This window comes from Callorhinus ursinus, unplaced genomic scaffold, assembly GCF_003265705.2.
Source record: "Callorhinus ursinus isolate GAN/ISIS: 27379988/994484 unplaced genomic scaffold, GSC_fseal_2.0 scaffold13, whole genome shotgun sequence".
Classification (NCBI taxonomy): Eukaryota; Metazoa; Chordata; class Mammalia; order Carnivora; family Otariidae; genus Callorhinus; species Callorhinus ursinus.
Genome location: NW_027397075.1, coordinates 20,412,564 through 20,428,023, shown reverse-complemented (window position 1 = coordinate 20,428,023; position 15,460 = coordinate 20,412,564). Strand labels below are relative to the sequence as shown.

The following is a 15,460-nucleotide window of genomic DNA, read 5'->3' as shown; positions in this document are numbered from 1 at the left end:
ACAGTGGCCTGCGCCCCACGTGGCCATGGGGCTCCTTCTGTGAGGGCAGGGCAGATCCCGGGGCCTGGGGAACAGGACACCACCCCCAGTAAGTACCTCCTTTCCTTGCTTGTAAAATAAGGTGGGGGTGACTGGAGCCTCCCTCATTACCGTAATTACTGCCTGAGCCCATCTAAGCAGGAGGGACGAAACTGCTCACAGGGTCACGGAGCCATAGAAGAAATCACCTCCTTTTTCTTCCCCCAGAGGAAAAATTTCTCTGAATTTGAATAACACAGAAAGGTGGAAAAGTGGGTAAAGAGAGAGGAAGAAGAAACAAAAATATCCGTTTTGAGCTGGGATGCAGGATAATGGAGCTTCGGGGTGCGCATGTCACCTGGTCAAACCACAGATATAGGGAATTACGGAAAAAAACTCCAAGGAAAGAAAAAGCATGACATGTACAAAATGGTACAAAATGCACAGAAGAGTCACAAGACATTTGAAAAAACATTTTTTCTTTTCCATTAAGACTTCCTATGCTTTTCTAGTAACACCTAAAATGACTTCTTTCTAGGATTCAGGACACCACTTTTTGTATTAGAGATGTATTTGGGAGTAAATAAGGGATGTACATGTCACCACAACTAGTAAAGAAAACATCTGAAACTCCGCTTTCTTGACAAAATAGACAATAAGCTTTTGCTTGTGAAAACACTGATTTTTAATCCAATTATCCCCACAGATAGCCAAAGAGAAAGTTACAACTTATTCTACCATGCTTTTAATAGAACTTTCCATCCTTCATGTTGAGAATGTTGAGATCTTAAACACTGAAGTCAACCAATGAGGAAGCAAACAATTACCAGATGGTATTTTCAACCAAATTTTGTATATTTCTTATAATTGTGCTTCTCTACAACGAGTGATTCTTGTGGCTGGCACACTGTATGTCTGCCTTTGTTTACCTACATGAACAGAGAATCACATTCCCAGTAGGGAGGCTTGCACAACAGTGTAGAGTGTGTGACCTCTATATGACATTCAATAAGGGTAGAAGCTGTCCTTCCCTCTGACTGCACCCCTTAGGATGCTCTTATGTTGGCGTCACATTCTTCTAAAAGTAGGATCAAATCTTCAATCAGGCTGTGCTCTCTGCCGTGGGTCACTCTCATAATATCAAAAGCCTAAAGGAAAAAGAAAGAAGATGGATTATGTTAGAGTAGGCAGTTAGTTAGGTTTTAACAGGATGCCTGGAGGCCCATAAAGGGGGAGTCATGGGCAGCTATGGGGGAGGGGGGTGGTTAGAGACCTATCCTGGCAACAGTCCAAAACAGAGCCACAAGAAGCTGGATCAAAGCAGACAGGCCCAAGACAAAAAAGGCTGGAAACCCTGACCTAGTAATGGAGAAAAGTCAAGAAACACTGCTCCCAAGAAAGCCACTCCCCGAGTTAACAACTGTCAATAAGATAGAGACCCAAACCCCAAGGCAAGCAGCTCTCCCTTGAGCTGGCCAGAGCTCACATCTCGCGAGTGTATGCTCACTTTAATAAACTTACCTACTTGCACCACTCAACCATTGTCTGGTCTGTCCTTGAATTCTTTCTTGCAGTGAGACCAAGAGCCTTTGGCAACACCCTGGGGATGGGCTGGGTGGAGGTCTCAGGGTCTGGGGTGGTGCTCCCCAGTCTCCCCGGCAACATCTTGATCCCAAAGTAGGTGGGCCCCTGCCCACTCATCTTTGTCCTGTGATCCTAGTGCAGTGAACTCCACAGTCCCTAGTGAGAGCAGCACTGTGGTTCCCCAAGCCACACAGTAAGGAACAAGGTGAATGTTATGTTTTTTTTAATGTGATGTTTGGAGAGTGTGCTCATGACTTGAATCCCACTGGTATGTGGTTTCCAACAATGATCTTCAGGGGTTGTCAGTGAAGAGGTTCAGTGGGTACTCAGGATTAAGAAGAGCTACTAAGAATGATTAAGTAATATTAAAGATGAAATATCATGCTGCCACCAGACTTAAAATAATATTTCATTTTTGCATGATGCATTTACTTCTCATCTTTTTGCACTGTGATTTTGATGTGTATATTTTTGTGTATTCTTTTCATGTCCTAGGACATTAAGCATCAGCATTTTGACAATCGCTTCCTTCACTCTACATGTTTAGTAGTCCATCACTAAGTCTTATCAGTTCTGCCTCCATAATATTCTTGAAATCTGGGTGGGCCTGTGACCACTTCAATAATAAGAGAACAATATAAGGAATGCTATTGACTTCCAACGCTATTTTAAAAAGGCCTTGTTCACGAGCATGTTTGCTCCTGGAGTCGTGAGTCTCCGTGCTGTGAGAACCCCAAGCCCAGGGAGAGGCCATGTGTGGGCCTCTGGTGGACAGTCCTCACTGAGTCCATCTTCCAAGTCATCCTGGCCTACACACCAGAGATGTGTGTAAAGAAGCATCCGGGGGCCCCTGGCCAGCCGGCTCAGTCAGAAGAGCATGCGACTGTTGGTCTCAGGCTCGTGAGTTTGAGCCCCATGTTGGGTGTAGAGATAACTTAAAAATAAAATCTTAAAAAAACAAAACAAAACAAAAAAAACAGGGCATCTAGATGACTCCAGCCACTAGCCAGAAGGGAGCCAGATTCCAGTCTTCCCAGCTGAAACTCCCGACACTGTGACAAAGAGGCAAGCCATTCCTATCGTGATCTGTTTGAATTCCTGACCCAAAGGATCTGTGGGCATAATAAAGTGGCGGTTGTTTTACTCTGCTAAGTTTTGGGAAGGCTTGTTACAGAGCAATGATATTTTTGCAGTCAATAAATCAGAAACAAACAGTATCATCCTGTACCGCCCACTAGGGGGCTAGCGGGAAGGGAGGACAGAGCCACGGCACTGAATGTGCAGGTGCCTTCAGGAGATAAGGGAAGACATCACTTGGCGGTCATTAAGCACCCACCCAGATAAGTTCCTGGCATGCAGGCTCTCGGCCTTGGCTGCACAGTATTATCAACCAGGGAGCCTCAAAAGAGACACCAACGCCCAGACCCCACACGTGTGATTCATGAAACGTGCCCTTGGGGCTGAGAATGACTGATACAGTAGCTCTCGACAAACAAGAGCAGCTATTTATTATTCAATGTTAATTTATAGCCAGCATAACTACCACTTTAATGGTTGTGTACAAGTAATTCCATCATGTTTACAGACCCTCATTCATTCACTAAGCTACTCTCGGAAATGTAGATCACTTCTGATTTTTAACAAAAAATGACATGATGTAGCTCTTCCAACTTATGACATTTTTTGCCTTTGTGGAATATTTGCTTAAACTAAATTCCTAGGGACTCCTGGGTAGGAAGAGCTTTGCAGCCAGAGACTATGGAGCTGGGGAGCAATATGGTCACATCCTCAGAGCTCTTCATTCTGTGGGGAGGAAACCCAGGGCAGCTCAGTGGTCAGACCCAGGACTGTTTTCCTTGCCTGTGTTCCTGGCCTCTTCCCTGCCTCTTTAAAAAGTCCTCTGTAGTCTGGAAGGAGGGCAAATAGGCAGGCAGAGGGGTCTGGATGTAGGGAAGGGAAAGGAAGAGGAAGACCTGCCTGCTCAGGCTCTGGTCTCCAGCCTGAAAGAGAGCAAGCATGCACGGAGTCCAGCTGTGACCTGCAGACAGGTAGGCCCGTCCCCTGGTGACATGCCAGCTGGCAAACTCTGAAGGTTCTCATGAACTTGAGTGGGGTGGCCCCCTGGGTGTATGGTGTCCACAAGCACATGGCGGGGGTGGGGGGGCGCTGTCTACCACCTTGCCGGCGGCAGCCAGCCTCCATGGGATCCCTCCCGACAGAAGATCAAAAACAAATCTGGGAACAAATGTGTCCTGTTTCATCCCCTCCCCCCACCCCCCGGGGCACAACTCTGGGTCATCAGTCGGTCCGGACACATGAAGGTCTGAGGCGGAGAGCTGCTCGAAAGCAGGACGGTCGTGAGAGTAGACAGCTGCTTCAAGTCCGTCACAGGAAATCCTCCTACTTGAAAGCTCTCTTGGATGTTCTCTTCCCTTCTACTCAGCAGCAGATGTCAGATGTCTCTGGGATCCGGCTGAGGAAGATGAATGGGCCAGAAGCACTGCCTAAAAACATCTTTGCATAAAGGGAAATAACCCTCCATGGGACCCCCACTAACAGGGAGTCCAGAAAAAGGTCAGGCCCGACCTGGGAGAGCTCACCTCCATCCCTGTCCCTCATGGAAACCCTCTGCTGGATTGGGACCTGGCCTTGTTGCTCAGGAGGATGCCCCGACTAGCTTTTTGTGCCCTCCTGGCCATATTTCTCCAGTTTCCTCACCTCAAGGATATTCTGGACATTTGACTCAGAGGCTAAATGACAAAGGTCATCTTCCTAGCACTCCAACAAGGTAAGGTGGATTTGCATGTGTTTAAACCTTCCTTTCCGCCTTTCTTCCAGTTGTAAGTTTCACTTTCTTCCAGCTTTAGAAATCAGGTCTGGTCCTCAAGAGCTGAAGTTAATTGTGGCTGATCTATAATCTTAGTACTTGTCCTTCAGCAGGATAAGAGCCTGAGCCTCTGTAGGAGGCTTCTGGAATTACAGAACCTTCTGGAATTACAGAGTCACAGGCAGAAAGGGGAAGCTGTGTGGCTGTCCCCAGGCCTCACTCCCACACTTCCATGCCCGCTTCCTTATGGAGGGGCCACGAGGACCATAGGGTCCAGAGTCCTCACGGTACAGCCTGAGAGGTGGGGAGAGGGTGAGCGCTGACTCTTCAGGACTCAACCCGGGGCTCCCTCCATGACAGCACTGTGCAGCCTCCTATAGGGGAGGGACCCGAGTCTCCCCTATACCTAGACGTGGCTTCTGAGACACCCAGAGGGATCGCAGGATCTTCCCAGTCAAGATGCTCTTGATGGTGCTCTGTGTTCTCTTATTTGGTGGTGAACACAGCCTTGGAAGCAAAGGCGAGGGCAGGGGGCGACCCCTGAGCATTATGTATAAGATTTGAGACACTAAGATTAGAAGATTTTATCCATGGGGGTGGCTAGAAGCAGAGAGGACCCAGAGGGTAGAGCTAGGGCACAGGATCAATTTGAAGAAACTGAAAAAACATCAACATCATTCATCTAGAAGGTGAAACTAAATATAGATACACTTAAGCAGACATGATCATTTTATGAGTGATGGGGGAGCAGAAGAGAACAGGAGAGAAAGGAAAGAAAGAAATAGAATTCAGTAATGTGCAAAGCCTGGCAGTGACCATCTTCCGTATGTGTGCGAAGGATGTCTCTCCCCGGGGGGACAGGAGGTGAGTGGAAACGCAGACCTGCTGATGCAGGATATCTGGTCCTTGTCTTGGGCGTCAACCGGCGGACAGGTGAGCTGGGGCAACAGTTCTCAGTGATGTAGGGCGAGAGCACCCTGTGGCTGTAGGCACAGCTCTCCATGGAGGCTGCAACCCTTCAGTCCAGTGGGAAGAAGAGGGCTTTTTCCTCCAAATAGACAGTAAATCCCTGACAAACCAGAGCAATTGTTTCCTATAGCTCTGCGTCTCCCTTCGCTCAGCCCCTCCCACCCGCCACACGCACATGTCAGAAAGGACAATTTTGGTTTCATTTCCTGCAGGAGCATATAAAACAGATTAAGGAAATATAAATTTGGAGCCGGCTTGCACTGGGAAAAGCTTATCTCTTCCCGTTACATTTGATTTTTTTAATAGCAGCATTTAAAAAGAGCCTCCACATAATCTTCGGTAGAGGACTCATTTGAAGCCTCCAAAGGGTCTGCTACATCGGGTATGGACTCTAAATGTGACACGAGAGATGGTGGCACTGACTGTCTGCCACGTGACAGGCGTGTTTCATTCTGGAATAAAGACAGGGTCCCAGAACTGACTGCAGTCTTATCACATCTTTTTAAGTAATTTTAAAATTGTGGTCTTATATTAAATATGTGAAATCATGATTTAACATTGCAAACAATAGCCCACTTATTAATTTTTAATACAAATATATTAAGCTTATCAGGGATCTCATATACTCTCTACCATGAGCCCGAGGGGATCCAATAAATGACTTCCCCAAGCATGATTTAAATATGGATATACAATGAGAGGGAAAAGAAATGTATGCCTGATAAGTGCAAGAGGGAAAAATCCAAGTTTTCTTACTCTGCATGTCTCAGGTTGAAAGCTGAGTGGAGGAGGGGGAGGGGGACATGGTCTGAGGCATGTGAAGCAGGAAATGTAAGAAGCCAGACCTACAACACATCCCGCAGTTCCAGAGCAAGAGCTCTTTCCAATGGGCAGCAGAAAATTCCACAGCCTTTGATGACACACCGGAGCTCAGCAGTGCCCCTGCTGGCTTTGCTCTGCTCTACGTCTTGAATAACAGCGTAGGATCCACAGAAAGGACCTGTGTTCCCTGCCTCCCTTCCCTGGGAGGCAAAACTTCCTTAGTGAAAACGTGGATCCATTCATTCACTAAATAGTGTCTAAGCAGCTCTAACGAGTAAGACTTGGCCTTACCCAGAGAACAGCTCTGGGTAGAAGAAGGAGACAGAATTAGAGCAGAGGAGTCTGTGATCAAGGGAACTGGGAGGTATTGGGTGTCCAGGGGAGGGAAGAACCAACACAGCCCAAGGGGACCGCCAAGGGGTTACAGAGGTGGTGAGCTCGGGGCTGTGCCTTCCACTGGTAGTAAAAGGGCTGCTTCATATTGTTATATTTAACTAATCAATCAACCCAATGAGTAGGTATTGAGCACCTGAGAGACCCTGAAGAAGTCATATCGCCTCCCTGTGCCTCAGTTTCCTCAATTAAATAATGAAGAGACTGAACTGGATTAGTTCTAGGGGTAAACCAAGTCTCAGAGAGAAATCGGTAGTGTGGATTTGGCTTTGTCCCAAATATCGTGTTACCGATTTCTAATTTAATTCTATGTGGTCAGAGAATTTACTCTGGGCGACTGGAATCCTTTTATCCTCACTGAGATTTGTTTATGGTCCAGCATGTGGTCTGGTATATGATCTGTAGGCACTGAAAAGAGTATGTATTCTGCTATTATTGGGTGGAGTGTTCTATAATTTTTTTTTTGAGACCACCATACTATTTTCCATAGCAGTTGCACAATTTTGCATTCCTACTGGTAATGTACAAGGGTTCCAATTTCTCTACATCCACATGAACACTTGTTTTCTGTTTTGTTTTGATAATAGCCATCTTAAAGGGTGAGAAATGTGGTTTTTGATTTGCATTTCCCTAATGAATAATGAGGTTAAATATCCTTTCATGTTATTTGGCCATTTGTCTATCTTCTCTGAAGAAATGTCTCATCAAATCCTTGCCCACTTTTTAAAGATTTTACATATGTATGTATGTATGTATGTATGTATGTATGTATGTATTGTGAGCAGGGGGAGGGGCAGAAGGAGAGGGAGAGAGAGAATCCCAAGCAGACCCTGCACTGAGCATGGAGCCTGATGCAGGGGCTCAATCCCATGACCCTGAGATCACAACCTGAGCCAAAATCAAGAGTCGGATGCTCAACTGACTGAGCCACCTAGGCACCCCTTTGCTTACTTTTTAATTGGGCTGTTTTCTTGTTGTTGAGTTTTAGGAATTCTCTATATATGCTGGATATTAATCCCTTATTGGATATGTGATTTGCAAAAATGTCTTATTCTGTGGGTAGCCTTTTTACTGTTGATTGTGCCCCTAGATACACAAAAGTTTTAAATTCTGAAGCAGTCCAACTTATTTTTTTGTTGTTGCCTGTGCCTTTGGTGTCATATATAAGAAATTGCTAAATCCAATGTCATGAAATTTTTCCTCTGTTTTCGAAGAGTTTTATAGTTTCAGCTCTTATATTTACATATTTGCTCCATCTTGAGTTACTTTTTTAAAAACAGTGTTAGTAAGGGTCCATCTTCATTCTTTTGCATGTGGATATCCAGTTTTCCCAACATCATTTGTTGGAGAGACTGTCCTTTCCCCATTAAGTGGTCTTGGTACCCTGGTCAAAAATCACTTGAACATATATGTGACAGTTAATTTTTGGGCTCTCTGTTCTATCCCATTGGTCTATATGGCCATCTTTTTGCTGGTACCACATTCTTCTGATTAATGTAAGCTTTGTAGTAAATTTTGAAATCAGGAAGTGGGTAAAGCCTTACAATTTTTTTCTTCTTTTTTAAGATTGTTTTGTCTATTGGGGTCCCTTGAGGTTTCACATGAATTTTAGGATAGACTTTTCTATTTCTTGAAAAAATCATTGGGATTTTGATAGAGGTTGCACTCATTCTATGGATGGCTTTGTGTAGTACTGACATCTAACAATATTCAGTCTTCCAATCAAAAACATGAAAAGTTATTCTATTTACTTATGTCTTCTTTAATTTTTTTCAGCAATGTTTTATCATTTTCAGTGTATAACTCTTTCACTTCCATGGTTAATTCCCAAGTATTTTATTCTGTAGATACTATTGTAAATGGAAATGTTCCCTTAATTTCCTTTTTGGATTGCTCACTGTTGTTGTATAAGAACACAACTGACTTTTGTATGTTGATTTTATATCCTGATACTTTGTTGAATTCGTTAGTTTTAACAGTTTTTTTTGTGGAATATTTAAGGTTTCTATATATATGATGTTATCGATAAACAGAGATAATTTTATTTCTTTCTTTCCAATTTGAATGCTTCTACCATTATTTCTTCAAGTACTCTTTCCACCCTGACTTCTTTCTTTCCTCCTTCTGGGATGCCAATGTTGCATCTTTGTTACTGGTCCCACGGGTCCCTGAAATTCTGTTCAATTATACCTTTTATTCAGTCGATTCCTCCATTTTTCAAGGCTGGGGAGCTTCTATTGTTCTATCTTCAAGTTCACTAATTCATTCCTCTGACCTCTTCATTCTGTTGTAAAGCGCTAGTCTGTTTATTTTGGTAACTGTATTTATCAGTTCTTAAATTTCCATTTGCATCTGCTTTATATTTTCTTTTTTAAGATTTTTTATTTATTTGAGAGAGAGAGAGAGAGTGAGAGGATCACAGAGAGGAAGAGGGAGAAGCTGACTCACCGCTGAGCAGAGAGCCCGATGCAGGGCTCGATCCCTCATGACCTGAGCTGAAGGCAGACGCTCAACCGACTAAGCTACCCAGGAGCCCTGTAACTTCTTTATATTTTCTATCTTGTTGCTGAGACTTTCTATTTTTTCATTTGTTTTGAGGGTGTTCATAACTGCTCATTACGACATTTTTATAATGGCTGCTTTAAAACCTCTGTCAGCATCTATGGATTGTCTCCCCCCCCCCCCATTAAGATTGAGATCTTCCTGGTTCTTGGTATGACAAGTGATCTTCAATTGAATTCTGGAAATTCTGGATATTCATTGAGATTCTGAATTTTATTTAAACCTTCTGTTTCAGCTGGCTTTCTCTGACATTGCTCCAGTAGGAGAATGAAGAGGTAATAATGGGGTATTTTTACCCCATTTATTGCTGTGTTTTACCCCACATATTTTACCCCATAACAAGGTGTTATGTTGTTACTGCCAAGTGGAGATAAAAGTCCAGAATCCTCACTTGGCTTCTTATTTGTACTGGGCTTACACTTTCCTGTAGGTAAATTTCTGCTTGTTTCCTTTAATAGGACTTAATCACTATGCTTTCATTTTATTGACCATTCTGTTACTTAACTTCTCCTTTTTTGGTTCAGAAACATACACTTGAAACTACTATTCTCTATCTGGAGGTCCGTAGGAGGCATTCATATGTATCAGAGCCAGGGACATCCAAATAACTCTTTGAAGGCATCATGGATGATTATCGCACAATGTGTCCGTCTGTATTCTGTCCCCGCTCTCTCCATCCCATCTGCCCACATGCTAAGGGGTGATGTTACACACTTAGAAGACAGCTTTTTAACGCAGAGGCTATGGGCACTTACAGAGTCCAAGGAAGGGTTTCAGGCAGTCCCTGAAGTCCCCGCCCCCACCCAGTGTACAAGGTGTTGTGTGTATGTACATTTTTCTCTAGCGAGTCAGTGGTTCTTATCAGATTTCTAAATAAGAACGTGATCAAAGTGGTTAAGAATCACTGTAGCAGATTAAAGAATGGGAACCAAAGAATTGCATGCTCTAAATCAGCCATTTTGGGGGCCTTAAATTTAGGGTATAGGCTGGGGTAGACAGAGACCTGTATGGTTATGCTGTGAGCTTTCCCTGGATGAGCTAATAGCTCTATGAGAATGAGAGGAATGTCTAGGAGCTCCCTGCTCAGGCCCAGCAAAAGCTAGAAAGATCCTCAAAATGAAAAATGCTTCAACAAAACGAAAGGAACGTTACAGTGTAATGTAAACAATTTACATCTAAATAAAAAATGATTACCGAAGGGGAAGAAGTCTGGTGTTCTCCAACCTGCCTTCAGCTAACAAGGCACTAACGAAGCAGCTAGTCTAGCCCAGGGTGAGGGAGTCAGTGGCGTGCAGAGCTCCCAGGAAAGAAACAGGTTCACTGACAAGCCAGCCCCGACCAACACGGCTCCCCATGAGCTCCAAGAAGTCAAATTAGCGGCTAACAAAATTCTTTCAAGAAATAAATGGAAAGGATTGAAAACAGATTAGACACAGGAGAAAGGAGAGAAACACAGCAAAGGGACCCCAGGACTGGCCTGTGGCAGCAGTCAGAAGCATTTCAGCTGAGCCACGTGGAAATGAAAGCCTAAACCAAATCAGGGTTGGGCTAAGTGGATCCGTTTCCTGGAGGAGGCTGGCTTAATGGAATCTGTAACCAATTTCTGTTTCTGAAGCTTTTCTCATTTCTGCTCCAAAATCAGCCTTTGAAACCCTTTTCAAGTTCTTTCATCCTATTATTTCCAGAGTTCCTAAGAAAGAATATCTAAGAAAACGTCAGTTTCAAAGGCAAAGACCAGATCTTCCCTTTCCCCTCTCCGGGTTACCTGAGCCCTAAGAAAACTGAGGAAGACAGGCTTTCTGCAGAATGAACTGGACTGCTCCTAGGCTCCCAGGTCCTATGAGCTTGCAAAGCAATGGACATGTCCTGCCTGTTCCTCTGTGTGACATCATAATTTGTAACAAGACAGATATATCTTTGGTCTTCATCCTGGTTTCTGACACGGAGCTTCAAAAACCCTTGGAAGTTCCCTAGTGCAGCAAGCAATAAAAATGTCTCTTGTTATGTTAATAAGGTGACTTTCTCAGAAAGCACTTAAGGCTGGGGGCTGGTTGCCAGGAAAACCAACCACATGACTGCCCTCTGAGGAGCAAAGAGGAGTTAGAGGCCAACAATCCTACCTATGTAATGAAGCCTCTATAAAAACCTTAAAGGATGGGGTTTAAAGAGCTTCTGGGTTGGTGAAGACATGGAGATTTGGGAAGAGTGGTGAGCTCTGAGAGAGGATGGAAGGTTTGTGCCCCATGCCTCTCTTCTCTCTGGCTGTTCCTGATTGATAGCTTTTATAATAATAAATAATAATAATAATGATAAGCCCCTCACCTGTGGCATCTGATGCTATCTCTGGGCAGACAGTGTCAGAACCGAACTGAATTATAGGACACCTAGCTGGTGTCCCAGAATTGCTTGTTGGCGTGGGAAAACCCTCACCAAACACTGCAATTGGTGTGATCGGAGCCTCACTCTGCTAGTAAATGGTCAGCAAAGGTCTAGACAGGATCTGGTCCACTAGCCAGAGACATATTACATATACGTATTAGCTAAAAGGACAGGACCAGGGTGGGGCTTTTAAAGACCTCAATTCATTAAAAATTCTATTCATTCAAGTACGTATTTAGTAGAACTTGCTATGTTTGGGGCATGTGTCTCTGTTAGGTGGTGCCAGGAGATACAAAAGGTACCTAAGTTCAGGGCCCCTTGTGGAATTCCCATTCAACTCGGGGAAACAGAACATGCCCGTGTGAAATGTTGGGGAACCGTTACAGAACAGAACTGTTCAAAGCGGAAATGCCATATCATCCCAAACTACAGACCCAAGTGTTGAAGGGACCGGACAGCGGGAGAATGATCAGAATGACGATTCATGTAACAAGAAAATCCTTTATAGTCTCAGAATACTTGGGCCTTGGCAAAACCCTCTCACATGCTACCTCATTTACTTCTCCAAACCACTCTATGGAGTAGAGATTATCTTCATTTTAAAAACAAGAAAATTCTATTCAGAGGGATTCAGAGTCTTGCTTCAAGTCATGAGACTCTCATGTGAACCTCCTCACTCTAAACCTGAGGGCTCTCCCCACCAGGCAACACGGCCGGGCACACAGCTGCATTTCGGTTGATAATCAAAACCTGGCAAGAGACTCAACGACTTGCAGAGCCAAACAGGAAGCGTGGGGTCAGGCTATGCTTTAACCCCAGGCCTGGGGGCAGCCTTGCTGATGCTGCTCCGAGAATCTTCCTTTTGCAGCTATCAGGGTCCTTGCTGGGCCTTCCCTTCAGTGCCAGGAGGAGAAGATGCTAAAACAGTTAACAAAGGAAGCTTCTGGAGGTGAGGTAACATCACAAGAAGAATGTGAGGAAGGCAGTATGGAACTGGGCCTGAGGGATGCAAAAGGGCAGAGGGCCGTGAGGCAGGCTGGTGATGGCCTCGGCATCCACCCAGCCCACACGATCCCATAAATCCACCTCTAGATGTCTGTCTGCGTTCCTGCCTTTGCAGCTGATGTTTCCTCCAAGAGTTCTGTGCACAGAGGTGATAATAAAGCCTTACACGAGGAATGAAGCGACCCAAATCTCCCCTGAGTTGGCATCAGGGGCTCAGCAGATCTAAAGGGATTTCTGCGACTGAGTCTTACTAGCGAGTCTCACTGGGCCAGTTCAGAGAAGCACAGAGCCTGGGATTCCAGCCTGGATTTAATGACTTGTTCACATGTCTGCCTCCCCCACTGAATTGGAACGACAACACTGGGCCTAATTCAGATTAATAGAAGAATTTAATCAACACATTAAATTGAACAAACTAGACCTGGCTCTACCTCAGTATGACTTTAGACAGACTCTTGAATGTCTCCATGCCTTAGCTCCTTCAGTTTTCAAACGGGAACAAAACTATCTGCCGCACTGACCTCATCTGTCATGGGAACCAGGTAAGTAATGAGCAGTAATTTTTAAAAAGACTGATTTATTTATTTTAGAGAGGGAGGAGAGAAGGGCAGTGGGAGAGGGAGAGAGAATCTTAAGCTGACTCCACCCTGAGCCTGATGCAGGTCTCGATCTCATGACCCTGAGATCACTACCTGAGCCGAAACCAAGAGTTGGTACACTTAACGGACTGAGCCACCCAGGCGCCCCTACATATGAGCAGTATTAATGCTTTCTAGTCCCACAGAAATATAAAGGATTAATTTGAGCACTTATAAAACAACTTGCAGGTGACCCTGGGTTGGATACATCATATACTTGGGAAATTTCCCCCACGTTATTTTTCTGTCAAAACTTTCACAGTAGACCCTCTTAGGAAGTATTTTTCTGCCTCACTGATTCAACCCCTGATGGATATTAGCAGGCCAGTAAAGGGAAGTTTTCTCTGGGACTGCGAGAGATTGCTAGGTGTTCCTCCATCAGTCTGGGTGGAGCCATCAGACAAGGTAAAAAGAAAGTAAGAGCCGTGTGCCTTCAGGAATCTCAGTGTTCTTCCTGTTGACCATGGGCTTAATTCAACCAAAGACTGGGAAAGGGAACATAGCTATCATTAAAAAAAAAAAAAAAAGGCAAAAAACCAGCACTAGGAAATTTCATTTTTAAGGAACTTACAGGTATTTGCGATTTTTCTCTTCTACATGTGGGTAGCTGCCCCTGTCATGGGACCAGCCAGTCCCTGGGCCTTCCCGGAGCAACCCGAGGGAGGGCTGGGATCTCTCAGCTGTAGCTCTTCTGCACACAAGGGCCCTGTGGCCCAGAGGGTCCTGTTCAAGTATCAGGTGCTCTGTGGGAAACCACACACAACAGGTCTCCCTGAGACCTGCCAACACCTGGACCAGGTGAGCACATCAGCTCTCCATCTGGAAGCCATGGTTTGGGTGAGAGGGAGCTCTGCTGGGGTGGAAAGTCTGGGGCAGCAGAGAGCCCAGGGGCATGGAGGCTCACTGAGACGGTGAAAATAAACATCACTCTTTCTTATATTCCAACACAGACCCAGTTTTCCCATTTAGTTTCTTGTCACTTACTGTTCCCATCATATGGATCTCTCTCCCTCCCCTCCTCCTCCCTCCAACAAGGAACACCTCCTCCATTCCAGGTCCTTGTACAGCACTGAACCGGTTACCAAGATAACTGCAAAGACCTCAGTCTCCTGGGTGACAGGTAATCCTACTATGGGATGCCTTGTCTTATTGCTTTATTGTGCTTCCCAGATACCATGCTTTTTTTTTTTTTTTAATTGAAGGCTTGTGGCAAGCCCGTGTCAAGCAAGTCTACAGGCACCACTTTTCCAACAGCATTTGCGCAGTGTCTCTCTTGGTGTCACATTTTAGTGATTCTCACGAATAATTCAACTTTTTCATCATTATTATATTTGTTATGGTGATCTGTGATCTTTGATGTTACCATAGCAATTGTTTTGGGGCACCATGAACCATGCCCATATAAGACACATATAATAAATATATTATTATATATATAATAAATAAACATTGTGTGTGTTCTGACTGCTCCACCAACTGACCATTCACCACCACCCCCTCCTTGGGCCTCCCTGTTCCCTGAGACATGATATTGAAATTAGGCCAATTAATACCCCTCCAATAGCCTCTGCGTGTTCAGGTGAAAGGAAGAGTCGCCTGTCTCTCACTTTAAATCAAAAGCTATAAATGATTAAGCTGAGTGAGGAAGTCATGTTGAAGCTGAGAGGCTGAAAAAGCTAGGCCTCTTGAACCAAACAGTGAGCCAAAGCTCTTGAAGGAGGTTTACAAGTGTTATTCTAGTGAACATGCAATGATAAGAAAGTGAAACAGCCTTACTGCTCATATGGAGAACGTTTCGGTGGTCTGGATAGAAGATCAAACAGCCATGACTCCCTTAAGCCAAAGCCTAACCTAACTTATGGAGTTATCCATAAGATCCAGCCAAGATAATTAATGAAGATGGCTACACTGAACATCAGGTTTTCAATACAGACAAAATAGCCTTATAGTGGAAGAAGATGCCATCTAGAACTTTCATAGCTAGAGAACAGAAGTCAATGCCTGGCTTGAAACATTTAAAGGACAGGCTGACTCTCAGGCACTAATGCAGCTGGTGACTTTAAGTTCTGACCTACTACTTAGAAAAAAAAGATTCCTTTCAAAACATTACTGCCCAATGATAATGGACCTGGGCACCCAAGAACTCTGATGGAGATGGACAACGAGATTAATCTTGTTTTCATGACCGCTAACACAACGTCTAAGCCCATGGATCACGAAGTAATTTCCACTTTCAAGTCTTATTATTGAAGAAATACATTTC

General features: G+C 44.4%; 1 protein-coding gene across 8 annotated transcripts in view; it reads right to left on the bottom strand.

The window, feature by feature from the left end:
• Positions 1-679: 679 nt before the first annotated feature.
• The window catches only part of SMYD3 (SET and MYND domain containing 3), a 698,417-nt gene continuing 683,636 nt past the window's right edge, over positions 680-15,460 (bottom strand). For all 8 annotated transcript variants that reach the window (XM_025877938.2, XM_073899893.1, XM_073899894.1 and 5 more), the window contains one exon: positions 680-1,166. In XM_025877938.2, the coding sequence (XP_025733723.1) occupies positions 1,065-1,166 (102 nt within the window). In that variant the 3' untranslated portion in view covers positions 680-1,064. The remainder of the gene's footprint in view (positions 1,167-15,460) is intronic.